Raw genomic sequence first — 15,169 nt, 5'->3', positions numbered from 1 at the left:
GGTGTGTCTAGATTTCTAGGCTACCAAATCAGCATATTAGAATGATTTCTGAAGGATCATGTGACACTGCATCGCAGGAATAAATTACATTTTAAAATATATTCAAATAGAAAACAGTTCTTTTAATTTGTAATGATATTTCACAATATTTCAGTTTTTACTGTATTTTTGATTAAACAAAAAATGCCGCCTTGGTAAGCATTAGATATCCGTTTAAAAAACATAACAAAATGAAATATTTCCAAACTTTTGACAGATACTGTATATATGAATGTGCATGGATTATAATTATATATGTAAATATTATTAATCTTAAAGTGTTATTTTTTTCAATGCATATTATTTGTATTATTTTAAAACACAAACCTTATAAAATGTAAATATATGTTTTGTGTTTTTAAAATAGTCTAGTACAGTAACTAATATTGTTACAATATAGCACAGCCTTTCGTATACCTTATTGCAAACAAAACAGTTCAAACCACACATGTGCTTGAAAAAGTCATTGGTTTTCAAAATGGCATTTTGTTCCAGTTAACTTTTGAGCAAGAGATCAGTGGACATTTAAGAAAAGATTTGGAATGGAACAACCCTTGTTTTTTGTTTGAAACTATTTCCAGTGGCTAAGTGACATTTCTGTGCTGGATATCATATTTAGTCTCACACACAGAGTCTGGTCTGTTTTTCTTGCGGCCGCCTACATATCTACTATTCACTTCTGCGTGGTTGCAGTCCAGACCACTCGCTCCTTTTATGCCTGCTCTTATTGCTGAATATTTAAAAGTGGTTTCCCATACTTGGATCAGACATGTATAGATGTCTCATGTACAGTGTTTATTTATTAAGATACCTTGCAGATTTGAGTTCTTTCTGGTTTTGAAATCTGAATGCTTTTCACCTCTAGTTTGATCTAGACTTGCCAAACAGGAAAGCTCTCCCGTTTTCCTTCAGGGCCTCCAACCTTTCCTCACATAGTTTTGGTTTCGGGCACTGGCAGAGGTGCCAATTCCATCAATTTCCATCAGATTGTAGCCACTAATGACCTGCCACAAATATCCAACCTGTGGGCAGTTTAAATGTAACAGGAGAACAGTGTTGCATAAGACAGCTGGACGCCACCCAAGGGTCTATATCCCTCGTTCCCCACCTTCAACCAGACTGGGACTGTTATAGATTCATGCTTTGTGAGATTGCACTGACTTTAGCCCAGATCTGATGCATGTTTGTTTATTTTCTGTATTGTTTGTATAGACGGAGGACCCTGCAATGGAACGGCCGTACACATTTAAAGACTTTCTCCTGCGTCCAAGAAGGTCAGTGGTTATGCAGCTTTCACAAACACAGTACAAGAACTTTAGTGTTCTATTTGTAGTTACAACAGTCTGATGCGTTGGTGTTGCATTTATTCACCTTATTCACAGGACTGTACTTTTGCTTCGATACTGCACATTTCAAATTTGTCCATTTTTTCTTTCTGTGCAACTGTCAAACTAACACCAGTGAATCCCCTTAATGCTTTGTGGCTATAGTTAGTCAAAAATTTAGCACGGGAACACTTAATGCTTGTGCACTTTTCTATATATTTAATATACTTGTTGATTACTCCACTTGACGATATATGACACTATATGTCACTATGTGGATAAAAAATGTAAGAGAGATATTGAGGCTCTCAAAATATTAAAATAATTTCAAACAATTATTCTGATTAAATTCTGGTTTAATTAAGGACTAAATAAATGCAGTTACAACTTAAGGAAAGTAAACAAAATATGTTACAATTTTGATGCCTGTACTATATTTTACTGTACTCTGATGACTGTGTGACTCTGTGATGACATGCTTTTATAGTCATAAGTCTAGGGTGAAAGGCTACCTGAGACTGAAAATGGCCTACTTGCCAAAGAACGGCGGGCAGGAGGAGGAAACCAGCGAGATGAGGGAAGAAGCTGAGGTAAAACCAACCCATTAGTAGGAAGAATGTAGATATTTTATCTCCTTTAAATGACTCCACTTCCCCTCAGCGTTCATCTCAAAAAGAAATGACTTCAGGTTTAAATCAGGTTTTTTTTTTTTCTAGTAACAAAGATATGATGACATTTTTAATGAATTATATCAATAATGCCCCATCAATTTTTTGGGAAATAATAATAGGTTCAGACAATCAAATTTATATCAACAATAAAACAACTAAAACTAATGGATATGAAATGCCAAAATTAATAATAAATTAATAACAAGGGCATTGCCAGATTAATTACGGAACATTTTCAAAAGAAGACGCACTTTAAATGTCCCCTTTCTTGCTTTCTCTCCTGCTTTTTAGTGTTTTTTTGTAGTGACTTTTTATCCTCTCATCCCCACAGACTACTTGGCATTTTCCATTTTAAAGTATGCCATTTGGATTGAACCGGTTGACTGTCTGGCATTTCCTCCCTTTAACTTTCTAGCTTCCTGTTCTAGACTTCTATTCCCACTGTTCAGTTTTCGGTTTGGTTTAATATTCTTCTCTCTCTGCTAGTCGATATTACAGTATCAAAGCAACTGCAATACTAATCATAACATGGTGGACCAGGATTTTAAGATGAAACAGGATTTTATTTAAATGGCACACTGACTTCAAGATGTATGACTTCCTTATTTAAATATTCTTGATTTTAAAAATGATCTTATCCCTTGTCCCTAGAAATATTGTCCCATGTATTTATTTGTCCCTAGATGTTTTTTTTTTGTTTTGTGGAAAACTTTAGTTACTAAAATGATTCCTTTTGTTGAACATCTGACTCTTACTTACTCTTTTGTCTCTTAACTTCTATTTCTCTGTCTCTCACTTTCTTCTTCTCAGGGCTGGGAGGTGACAGACTCCGCAGATCCAGGTTCACAGAGACCTCAGCAGCTCCTGCCTCCACTGCCTCCGGGCTGGGAAGAGAAGGTGGATAACCTGGGCCGGACCTACTACGTCAACCATAACAACCGCACCACGCAGTGGAAGAGGCCCAGTAGTGTGTATGTGACCTCTTTTGCCATTTATCAAAACACTTTAAAAGCACATGTAAAAAACAAGCAAAAACAATGAAATGCTAAAATCAACATTTTTGTGACGTAAAACCTTACCAGACTCTAATATGTGCGGAACAATTTTTTTTTCTCCCCATCTGTGCTTTAGGGATGTGGTTTCAGAAACGGAAAATGATAATCAAATGCGGCAGATTAACCAGGAAGCCCACAGAGTTTTCCGCTCACGACGGCACATTAGCGAAGACCTGGAAAATGAGCAGCTGGACATCAGGGACATAGACGACGTTAGTATTTAACCCCTGACCTCTGAGGCTATGAGTTGAGCTAGATAGCATCATCATTTCTGCGAAAAGCTTTTGCATTTCCCCCCTCATTTTGGTTAAAATTTTTAAGATTTTTAAAATGTAATTTTCTTAACAAAAACATTATTATGTTAGGTTCTCATGCATATCCCTCCTTTTCCAGTCATGGGAACCCATTTCTGAGGAAGACCCAACTTTATTGACTGACGGTTTGAACCATTCTCTGTCCGGACCCTCCTCTCTGGCGATGCCCCTCTCCAGCACTCCAGAAATCTCCGATGAGATCAGCCTTAGATTGTCTCTCGTTCCAGACACAAATGGAGAAATCCCAGGACCTAGCTCTGCTGTGGTAAGAAAGAAAAATCAATCCAAAAAAAATATCTGCTGTTATCTTTGTTTTAAGGGCAAGAAAGAGAATGTGTTAAAATAAATACATATTTATATACAGTTAGTGGCCTAGTGATGTTCAAGGGGATGTTTGTTTTTAATGACCCTACAATGATTAAACCATCAAAGAGCAAAACACTTATGGGGCCCTATTTTAACGATCTGAAACGCAAGTAACTTTGTGGGCGGGTCTTTGGCGCTGTTGCTATTTTACCGGCGGGTATTTTACCGACGCAAATCTAAAAGTGGCTGGTCTGAAGTAGCTTCATTATTCATAAGTGTGGTTTGGACGTAACGGGAAACAAACCAATAAGAGCGTCATATCACATTCCCTTTAAGAGCATGATGAACGAGGTGCGCTTGTTCCATGGTTCAATACTATTATAACGGCGCATTTACCAGGCATCGTTTCACGGCTGAGGAGATCGATGTTCTCGTCAGGGCCGTAAAAGAAAGCGAAGGGACATTGGGGATGGGACAAACCCACCCAAATTAGCTTCGGTTAAACATGCATATGATAAGGTTTATGCCTATTTTTCCCATCGTCATTGACACAACAATGATTTCCCTCCTGCTTTAATAGTTTTCCTTATAATAATGTATCATTTGCAAAAAGTAAAATGCATCTGTGTAGATGAGAGAATCATCTACAGTGTTCGCACTCTGTTTTATGGCCAAGCATGTGCGCTTAAAATAGCATCTGAATGTACGTGAAACTTTGACTTTAGACCAGGTTTTTTCTGGTCATTGGCGCAATTGTTTTCTGGAACTGCAAAATAGCACCAGGGATTGGTTGCGCCGAAACACGCCTCCTTTTTTGCGCCGACCCACCCAGGGAGCGCAAGTTCATTCCCTAGTTTACCTCCGTCTGTGGAGGGAAAAGCCCGCTTTGCGTGGGTGCAAAATAGGATTGATAAATGCGTCTGTGAACGAAGTCATTTGCGCCGGGTGCAAGATAGGGCACAAGTTATTTTAAGATTAGAAAAACAAAAAGCTTATAGAATAAATCCTACATTGACTATTTCATATTTTGTTGTTACTCCATTTTTTTTTTGGTTTTTTTTGCACAATTTCTTTGTATGACAGCTTGGCCAAAATGTGATGATCGCACAATTTGGCATGTTTCATAACATTACCACAAACAAAACAATTGACTCCAAGCACAACTGGCATGTTTTTTAGTCTACTTCAGGATATTGCATTTGAAATTCTTGAAATTGCGTTATTAATGATGTCAGAAATAATAGCTGACTCTGAAGCACATCCACACATGTGTACCTCTGTACACTCATGCTGAATCACTCGGTGAATCATTGTGGAGGCAGCGCAGGGGGCCTCTGTGAACAGGAGACACTCAGTTTGGAAAAATCTCTTACTATGGCTTTGTTAAATTATTTGCTCTGGTTTGTCTGGTTCTCTTTTGGACTTTGATTATGGTTTTCACAATAAAATTGCATAATATATTGTCCATTTGTTAAGACAATGTAGTCATGTCCAGACTGATCTGTGCATAATTAATTGTTACACAGAGCCGAAGGTGCTACAGACAGTTATTTTGAACTGAAAGTTAGACTAAATGTTTAATAAACGAACATGCAAGGGGTCAAGGGAAATTGAAACGGAACATTTTTCCTCTGCTGATGCCTATCATGACATCTGCCACAGTGCTAAATTCATCAAGCATATCAGATACATAAGTGCCAGCCCAGAGGCATTACTGTATTTGTACAGTCATGCATATGATGTGTCTAAAATCGTTCACTCATTTACCATTTAAAAACATATCGAATGGCGCATGAGTGACACTACTTAACTGTGTGTATGAATTTGAAGTTGCTCAGGTCACACTTGAAATGACAAAAAAAAAAAAAAAAACTACCTGAAAGCAATTTATTAAATTAAATTGTATATAATTTAGCTTTAGCTTTGGACACTTTATAACTTTTTGTCACATTAATAAATAAAATTTAGTCACATCCCAAATGGCTAAAAAACGACTTGAAATCCGACTTGTTTCCACTGTGATTATGTATGTATTTGTACTGTATGTATATGTATGTATTTGTACTGTAAATATGAAATTATTGCTGGCTGTTTGAATTTAGGGCCTGTACCATTTAGAAAATGGCCACTCAGATAGATATTTATGTCTTTTATTTATTTATAACTGTGTCTTAATGCCTTTTTTATCTCTTTTTTTCACGCCAGCAGAGTCATCTTTCCTCTCGGCTACGCTCCTCTAGTATGACTGATGGAGTCAGTGAACAAACTCAACCTCCCACACCAACGGTATACCTACTTTTCTCCTCCTCACCTCTCTCTCACTTCATGTGGTGATTTTTTATTTATTTATTTTTTTTACTCACAGTACCGTACTATCTTTTACTCTTTCGGCTTCAAATCCTGTTGTCTCTAATGAACATCTTGGCTACCTTTGGGAATGACAATAATATGACAGTAGGAATATTTGATAACACTTGAAAAAGCATTGAAGTAAACATGAAGTTAAAATAAAAATCAGCCCTATTAACTTCATTAATTTCTTCAATAACTTCATTCCTGTCTTAAATTTGATCTCAAAGAGGAAAAAAAATGTTTGTCTTTGTAATTTTTCATCAAAATGATAAAATAGGCTCTCAAACAACTCTACTTTTTAAAGATGACATCATCACTTTTCATGATCTTGTCAATCCCACATGGAAATGAATCAGTTCCCAACCTACAGTTGTTAGAATGAGTTGAGAATAATACTGTTGACTTTAATAAACTTTGGAGCCATGACATTCTTAACACATTGAGCCTTAGTGCTTGTTCCGGTCCGACCTTGAGGATTTCCTGACAATGTTCTCTTACTAATATTCTTTATACTATATCTGTTGAATAAAATAACACACATTTTCACATTACATAATGCTTGACAGATTGTTAATGCACAATCACAGGTACAGATAGTTAGAAATATCTAGAAACTTTGATCAATAAATTTAAAATGTTATTAATATATATAAATATATATATATTGCTTAACATCACTGAAATATGAATAATGTAAGTGACAAAATAGTCAACGTTATGTAAAATGTCACCTGATGTTCACTCAGAAACGCATCACCTGTCTTTGTGTTTTTGTGTGCGTAATCTGCGTATGTTGAAGGATAATGATTTATATGGTATTATTAAGCTCCTAGGATTGATTTATTGAAGCTATAGTGGTGATTATGATGTCATAGGATGAGTTAACGTGTTTCCACTGTGATTATGTGACTGTGGGAGTTATTTTAAAGGAACATTTGACAGTGCAGCTTTCTCAGTAATTTTAGGAAAAAAAAGTGCAACGTTCTATAAAAGAGTTGTAATCAATCGAGTTATTGCACTGAGGCATTTCCATTTACACATCGGTTTATTGATGGACATACACTTGTTAATGCTGATGTAGAGGAATTACACAGCTATAACATCTCATAATATTCCACAAACTAAGTAAAATCTTGCCACTGAGGAAAGTCTTGCTCAAGTCCTTGCGATTGAGGTTAGGGTTGATTGACTAGTTCTTCCAATGTTTCATCATTGTTCTCGGGCTTGAATTGATATGGTAAATATTACTGTGCTTACAGTGTGTACAGTCATTGAGAATTTAGGAAGCCTCTGGAGCTGAAATTCAGATGGCCGTTTCTTTTCTGACCAATCACAACAGACTGGGCTGTCTGACCAAACAGAGCAGAGTTTGCTTTTGGAAAGGAGGTATTTAGAGAGACTGAATCTTCGAACAAACCGTCTCAGACTCTTTGAGAAATGAGGTGATGAGAAAACGAAAGGATTTTTTGGACCTTAGATGCATGTAAACCTATTGTATTTTTGGATTTGAACTTGGTTTTGGATGCTGTAAGATGCATGGATGCACAAGAAAAACAGTGTGCTGTCTTTTTAAATGATCCGCCAAATGCTGTTTTACAGCAGATAAGCCACATATGGTCAAATAAAATTACCCATGTGGATGAGGTCACCGTGTGAAGTGAACTGCTCCAGTTTACATGAGACAGGAAACAGACACAGACACTGGATGTTACACTGGAAGTCCACCACATCTTTGAAGTACTTCATTTAAAAGGCACGATTCCCAGCCTTAAGACTTGTTTATTTTCTGAAAATTTCCTGCCGGCTGATTCACGTGACTCACGTCTGATGGCCCCATCGGTTAAGAAGTTGGGTTAGCCTCTCAAGTGTTTTGGTGTCTATTTCATTATTGTATCGTGGCATTTAGACCAGTGCATGCTGGGAATTTCCCAGATAAGATCTGGCAGCTTGCGCAGTAACCTTGTGCTACGGATTAAGATCCGTTATTGAACCTTATAAAGGCATAAAGCAAACGTGATGCACACTCACTTTTGATTTACCTCTAAGCTTTGTATGATGTAGTTGTTTGTAGAGCTGTATTTAAATGAATACTAGATGAACTGACAAGGTGTTCAGAACCATATCAACACTCGACTATTGTCATTGTTTACTCATCCTCATGTCGTTCCAAACCTGCTGGAGTTTCTGTGTTACAATGGAGCATAAAATGAGATGTTTTAATGAATGTTTTTGCTCTTTTTCATACAATGAAACCTCGTAACCTCTAAAAAAAAAGTTATGTACCATAAAAGTTGCAAACACAACTCAGGCTCTGTTTTCTATATTATCTAAAGCCATATCTTAGGAAAAGCCAGAATAAAAGGCAGATTTACACTACCTTTCAAACATTTGGGGATTAATGTTTTTGTCTCTTTTGTCTCTAAATGGCTCTTTTGCTCAGCAAGGCTGAATTTATTTAGTAAAAAATGCTAGTAGTATTTATAGTATATAATTAGTAAATAAATATTATTAGAATTTAAAAACAGCTTTCTATTTTAATATATTTTTTGGTGCTCTAGAAACATTCATTCATTTTTAATGAATGCTGAAAACAGTTGTGCTTAATATTTTTGTAGAAACTGTAATAAGTTATTGTTTCCTGTATTTTTCGATGATTAAATCAAAAGGAAAGTATTTGTTTTAAATAGCATTTTGATAGCATAATATATGTCTTTGCTTTTGCTTTTGATCAATTTAAAGGGATAGTTCACCCAAAAATGAAAATTAAGTCATATATTACTCACCCCCATGCTATACCAACCCCGTAAGACCTTCGTTCATCTTCGGAACACAAATGAAGATATTTTTGATTAAATTTGAGTAAAATTTTTGATTAAATTTTTATATTTTTGATTCATTTTTGGGTAAACTATCCCTTTAAAACATTCTTGCTGAATAAAAAAGTATTCATTTCATTTATTTTTTGTTATGTCCTGACCCCCAACTTTTGAACAGTAGAGTAAATCTGTTTCTGTCATATATTGTATGGTTTTTAGATTTGTAATATAGTCAGTGTTTACTGCTTTGATGATGTCACTTTTGCCCTTCACAATATCTTTTGTTTCTCTGAAGAAAGTAAGTCGTACGGGTTTAAAATTACATTAGGATGAGTAAATGATTGAAGTCCCTTGAAGTGTTATATCTGATACCCTGATTTACTTTTTTTTTTTTTGCAAGGTATCTCCTAGTGCCTGGGATTATTCAAAAGAGCAGTCTTAAAAGTACAAACTGTCCTGAATAGTTTGAATATAAAGTAGTCACATTAATCTTTTACCTCCACACTTCAACAGCATTCTTGAACTTTGAACTTTGAAGTAACATATCCTTTACACTGGAGAAAAAAACGCTTTTCCTCATCCGCCTGAATCCGCTTTCAAATAGATGCCTTTTTTTTCCGTGTTCTCTCTGCATCGCATCCACTTTGTTCTGACAAGAGGCCAATTGGTTGGTGGCCCGTTGTCTCTGACTGTGAAGTGCTTCTCAGCTGCAGATGAGGGATTTCGCTATAGTCACAGCAAATCTGTATGATATCAGCGTGGGTGAGAGCTGGCATTTCCCCCACACTTCCCGTCCCTGTGTGCAAGGAGGCTGACATTTCACACCAGTGCAAATGTTCAATCATTACTTGAAAGGATGGCTAATAGGATTGCCCTGTTTGAGACAAGTGTCTTTTATTATATCCATATAAAAGCAGATGAAGCATTTCATTTTCTGAAGTTGAATTTTTCAGCATTTGAAATGTAAACTCTGTGTGCCAGTCGGATGTTAGTCCAGGTGGTGTTTCCTCAGTTTTTTTAAAGTTGGTGAGTCAGTAGGTAAGTGTGAGTCAGTTTGAAATGCTTATTATTATCATTTAAGTTTCATTGTTAATGTGTGGAGTTCCCTTACAATTATGTGAGTCAATGGTAAAGGAGAACTCCGGTTAGTTTAACATTGAGCTCATTTTTTTGTACATTTGGAGTGCTGTCAAAAATCGGAATGGCCTACACAGTGTTATCGTCTTTTTAAAATTCGCACCCTGTTGACTTCAATGGGGCATGTTCTAAACCTGCGTTTAGCCTCTTAACATCCTTGAGCCATGTGATTGGTATTATTAAGAGTGACCACGCTCAATCTGACTGCAGTAGATGTGAAAGATATGAATAAAAAGGATGTTAATTCCTCTATTTGCTTCCTGTTTTCGGTCGAAGCCCACAGTAGTCGATTGTCAATCTCACGCGCGCGATCATTAGTGAATATCTGAATATCATCTCAAACCTCCTCCGTGTGTTCAACTTCTGATTCGAATGAGCTATCCATTTGAGCTGATATTCTCAGAACATCACACAGTGGTAGGTTTGTGATGATATTCACTTGATGATCACGCGTGTGAACTCTACAATCGACTACTGTGGACTTCGACCCGAAAACAGGAAGTAAATACAGATATGTGAGTTGGCTGAATTAACATCATTTTTATTCATATCTTTCACATCTACTGCAGTCAGATTGAGCGTGATCACTCTTAATAACACCACTCGCATGGCTCAAGGATGTTAAGAGGCTAAAGCAGGTTTAGAAAGTTTAGAAATTTTAAAAAAGACGATAACATGGTGTTGGCAACACTGATTTTTGTTGTTTTTGTCTGGACTGACAGCACTCCAAATGTACAAAAAAATGACCTCAATGTTAAAATTGGCCATAGCTCCTTTAATATGTGGAGTTCCCTTACAATTATATGAATTAAGTAAAGGAATGGTTCATGCAAAATACAATTGCTGTCATGAGTTACTGTCATTTTAAGACAAAAACAAAATGTTGAAACTGTAATGATCTCTCAATTGCAAATTATGCTTTTTTTTCTCTCCACAAATAAGCACCTGGGTATTTCATGCACACTCTTGTCATTCTTTAAATGAATCAAATCAAATCTCAATATTTTCTCAAATCTAATCATTCAACCGTGATTTCTTATTAAATCCCATCTAATCACATCCCTTTTGTTATTCCACTTTTTGGGGGGGTTGCTGTATCTTTGCGTCACACTGCAGGGCACCTCTCACAAAATCACCCCCTTCAGCTGTCAAAAATTATTACCTAAAATAACCAAAACCACCCTGAAATCACACCCCCTCCCCTTCTCAACGTTACTCTTTCTGGCTGACCCTGTCCTTCCATTTGCCCTCATTTCCCCTCTCCAACTGGCCCAAAACTGGGCATTTGCCCGCCCCATCTAAAAGCAGCTGTTATTGTCCAGCAGAGCTCCCAGACCCGACGAACAAGAGCACAAACGGTCACAGGCGTTGAGGACACCATGGTAATATCCACATGTTGTACATTTGTGTTCTCCTGTCTTCTTGGTTCTTCCCCTTATGTCATATTAACATATTTTTGTATTTAATTTATTTTGAGGTGGTTACATTTATTATTACTTATATTCATTTAATTGATATTCATAAATTAATAATTTGTTAATTTAATTTAAGCAATTGTTTTTATTTTATTATAGGAGCTCTATTTTAAAGATCTCATTTCACAAATATTTTTTCAATTTTTTGTTTCACACCAGTTTTTTTAGCATGTGAATGACACATAAAATTAGAGATTGCAAGGGTTAAACCTCGACTTGTCCATCTTCACCCTAAATGTAAAGTCACCCAGACATTTCAAAATGAGACTTTTACTTTGTAAAAATCATGTCACCTAGAGCGGAGTGTGTTTAGTATGTTGTGTTGCTTAGGTGTTCTCGTGAGTGTGTTTTTATCTAGCTTTGTGTCTGAAAATGTGTCAGTATTCTGGCAATATTCCCACACTCATCATGTTAAATTTCATACAAATATGACCCTGATATCACTGTCAGTTCAGTTACAATGAATGAATCTAAATAGATTTCAATCTCTGCTAGTTTTTTTCCCCTGCTTCTCTTGAATTCTGAATATACGAAGTCATTTGTTCTTTTGTTCTTTTCACTTTGTTCAGTCTCCATCGGCCTCCTATGCCCTGACCACACCAGGCCTTCCGCCAGGCTGGGAGGAACGCAAGGACCCCAAAGGACGAATGTACTACGTCAACCATAACAACCGTAGCACCACATGGACACGGCCCATTCTGCAGGTACGTAATCTAGCGTATCCTAGCTAAAGCTAGCAGAGGTCTCTTCTTCATCAGGTGTTTTCCAGCATCCACTGTCAAATTTGAGTGACTTTTATACGTTCTTCTTTATGAACCATCTTTGTTTTACTGCATCAACCTCTTTTTTTATTGTTCTGCCTTTATCTGTTTGTATCCATGTTAATGTGTACTCATCCCTTCACAATGTCTGGATGTTGTTTGTTCTGGCAAGCGTTGTGTGTTCCCTTGATCTATTTATTACTGCTCTGGTCCCTCTTGATCTATATCTTATCATCCTCTTCCTTGTCCTAGTAAACTAATTCTTCATCCTTTGTAGGATTCTCTCCATTTCTTTCTTTTTTTTTAACAGAACAAGTAAAATGGTTTATTTAAAGAGGACCTATTATGTCCTCTTGATTTTGTGTTGGGGGCCTGCTAGAATAGAATTTAATGCTTGAATGTTTCATACACATTATTTTCCTCATGTTTTACATTGATGCAGCTCCTTTCTTTGCAGTCTGAAAGTAACACTTTGTTTAGTTCCTGCCGCAATGGACCCCCTCTTTCCAAAAAGATCTGATTGGTCAGCTTGACGAATGTCTTGTGATTGGTCAACCGTTTCAACCATAACCACAAGTTTCAACACACTACTAACAGAGTTTAACCAGGCCTAATCCCTTTTATTTTGCTAATGTCTTAGGCAGGAATTATTTAAATGAGGAATATTGTGAAGTGTGCATTTCTGGGAGAAAACACAAGACTACAATCGAGACATTACAGGGAGTTCTGAAAGTACTTACTGATATAGACAACAACTCCATTTGGAACTGGCTTTGGATCTTTGCAGACATTTTTCATGCTCAAAAAGCAACATTACACACTATAGAAACTTGAAAATGTAAAAAAGTATATTAGGTCCTATTTAAAGGGCACCTATTATGCCCCTTTTTACAAGATATAATATTGGTCTCGGTTGTCCCCAGAATGTATTTGTGAAGTTTTAGCTCAAAATACCCCACAGTTAATTTATTATAACCATTTGAAAATGTCATTTTGGGGCCTGTTTGAAAATGAGCTGTTTTGAGGCATGCCACTTTAATGCAAATGAGCTGCATATCCCCGCCCTGCCTTTGAATGAGGGCGTAACTTGATACCTATGGCTATGGCAGTTGGTCTAAGCAGAAGGGGAGAGTGAGAGACGCGCTATTTTTTCTGTCATTCAGCGTACGTGTGAACTTGTGGTGGCTAGCTAGCTAACCCTTCTTTTTGCCCAACAGCACACTGAAGATGGAGCCAGTACCTCAGCTGCGGCAGCAGGGGGCGCTACAGCAGCTGCCACACCTCCCGCTTCCACCCCTTCCTCCTCCAGCAACCATCTAATCGAACCACAAGTGCGCAGACCCCGTAGCCTCAGTTCCCCCACTGTCACTCTCTCTTCCCCAATAGAGGTGAGAACATCCGTCAATCCCTCTGTTCCACCCCTCACTCCCTTCTCACTTTCCCCTCCTCCAAGCTTCAGTCTATTTAGCATATTTTTAATTCATCTTCTCAAACATTCTTGGCTGTTCTTAACCAATGTTTTTAGACAAAGTTTCTGTCTACTGTTACAAAAACGTAAGATTTTTAAATGTTTATGAAAGAAGTCTCTTCTGCTGACCAAGGCTACATTTGTTTGATCAAACATACAGTAAAACAGTAATATTGTGAAATGTTATTACAATTTAAAATGGCTGTTTTCAATTAAAGCCCTGTTTTAGGATCATTTCTGATGAAATACAATGGTTAAGATTGTTTTTTTTAGACGGATGCTTTCTTTTATAGACAGACCTTTCAATTCAGGGTAATTTAATTCACTTCGATTTACAGTAAAGGAAAAAAATAATCCCGTTATTTAGCTTAGTGCCTTTATCAGTCATCATCTTGTTCTCTTACAGCTGCCAGCAAACCCTTTTTTGTTATTTGTTTGTTTTATTAAATGTTTATGACACTAAATGCTAAGGTAACCTTAATGCTAAGTCCAAAAAGATATTCAAAAGTCAGATATTGATATATATATATATATATTCAGATATTGAAAATTCAGGATGCACTTGGTCAAAAAACAAAAATATAATGATAAATATTAATTGATTATTAATTTATCAAACTTATTTAATAATTGATACGCAAATAGCTCAAACTGAGTTGTTGGCATAAGGCAGGTTTTATGTTAACTTTTTAATAACAGATTTGTTTCTACTCCACTTTGTTGGTAAAATATAATATTAAAATATATTTAAATGACAATAAACTGTAACATTCATGTCTCTGCTTGGCCATTGTGTTCATGTTTTGTCCTCCATTTTGACCTGAAACTGAAAATATTTTTGGTAGCTGAGATTTTGGTGCATCCCTAATTTTTGCACAGTATGAAATCTCGCTATAATACTTGTTTCTGATTGGTCAGTTGCTGAATTTTGATGTCTTAGTGACTACTATGCACTTGTTTTCCTTCAAATAGGGACACATGCGATTTTCACTCACATATATTGTCTATTAACACATGATGAGAGGATTTATTGTAGTATTTATCAGATCACAGTCAGAATGGCATTTTTATTCATTTATTAATGCTCCCCAGAAACTGCAAAAATTCTTTGAAGCCTTTAATTAAAGAGTACAACATTTTAGGATGTATTTTTAATCTTGCCACATGCTTTTTCAGGAGTTTTCCTTATTCGTGTTTAATCACAAAGCTGAATTGAGCAGCTGTTGTTTCAAGTTTTAATATACTCATCACGATTTACGTGTGTGTGGAGGGAACAGGGCTGTTTTCTACCCCCGCTTTGTGAATTCGTATCAGTTGACGTTACCTGAAACTAGGGGTAGGGGCAGCTGTCCGTTTGCTTATCGTGAAACTTGCCAAAGTGTCACCATTGCCAGAAAGAAGTTTAATCTCTCAAACAGCCATGACTTCATACTTTCCTTCTGTTCTGTTG

General features: G+C 36.6%; 1 protein-coding gene across 15 annotated transcripts in view; it reads left to right on the top strand.

The window, feature by feature from the left end:
- The window catches only part of nedd4l (NEDD4 like E3 ubiquitin protein ligase), a 79,744-nt gene that overhangs the window by 41,692 nt on the left and 22,883 nt on the right, over positions 1-15,169 (top strand). For 8 of the 15 annotated variants that reach the window (XM_089123891.1, XM_039688323.2, XM_039688320.2 and 5 more), the window contains 9 exons: positions 1,252-1,313; positions 1,852-1,954; positions 2,846-3,006; positions 3,167-3,302; positions 3,484-3,669; positions 5,916-5,996; positions 11,338-11,397; positions 12,060-12,194; positions 13,469-13,639. In XM_089123891.1, coding sequence (XP_088980017.1) covers positions 1,252-1,313; positions 1,852-1,954; positions 2,846-3,006; positions 3,167-3,302; positions 3,484-3,669; positions 5,916-5,996; positions 11,338-11,397; positions 12,060-12,194; positions 13,469-13,639 — 1,095 coding nt within the window. The remainder of the gene's footprint in view (positions 1-1,251; positions 1,314-1,851; positions 1,955-2,845; positions 3,007-3,166; positions 3,303-3,483; positions 3,670-5,915; positions 5,997-11,337; positions 11,398-12,059; positions 12,195-13,468; positions 13,640-15,169) is intronic. The other 7 variants (XM_039688322.2, XM_039688321.2, XM_039688311.2 and 4 more) reach the window with 5 other exon arrangements.

This window comes from Pimephales promelas, chromosome 19, assembly GCF_988280905.1.
Source record: "Pimephales promelas chromosome 19, fPimPro1.hap1.1, whole genome shotgun sequence".
NCBI classification, from domain to species: Eukaryota; Metazoa; Chordata; class Actinopteri; order Cypriniformes; family Leuciscidae; genus Pimephales; species Pimephales promelas.
This window is presented reverse-complemented; position numbering and strand designations above follow the sequence as displayed.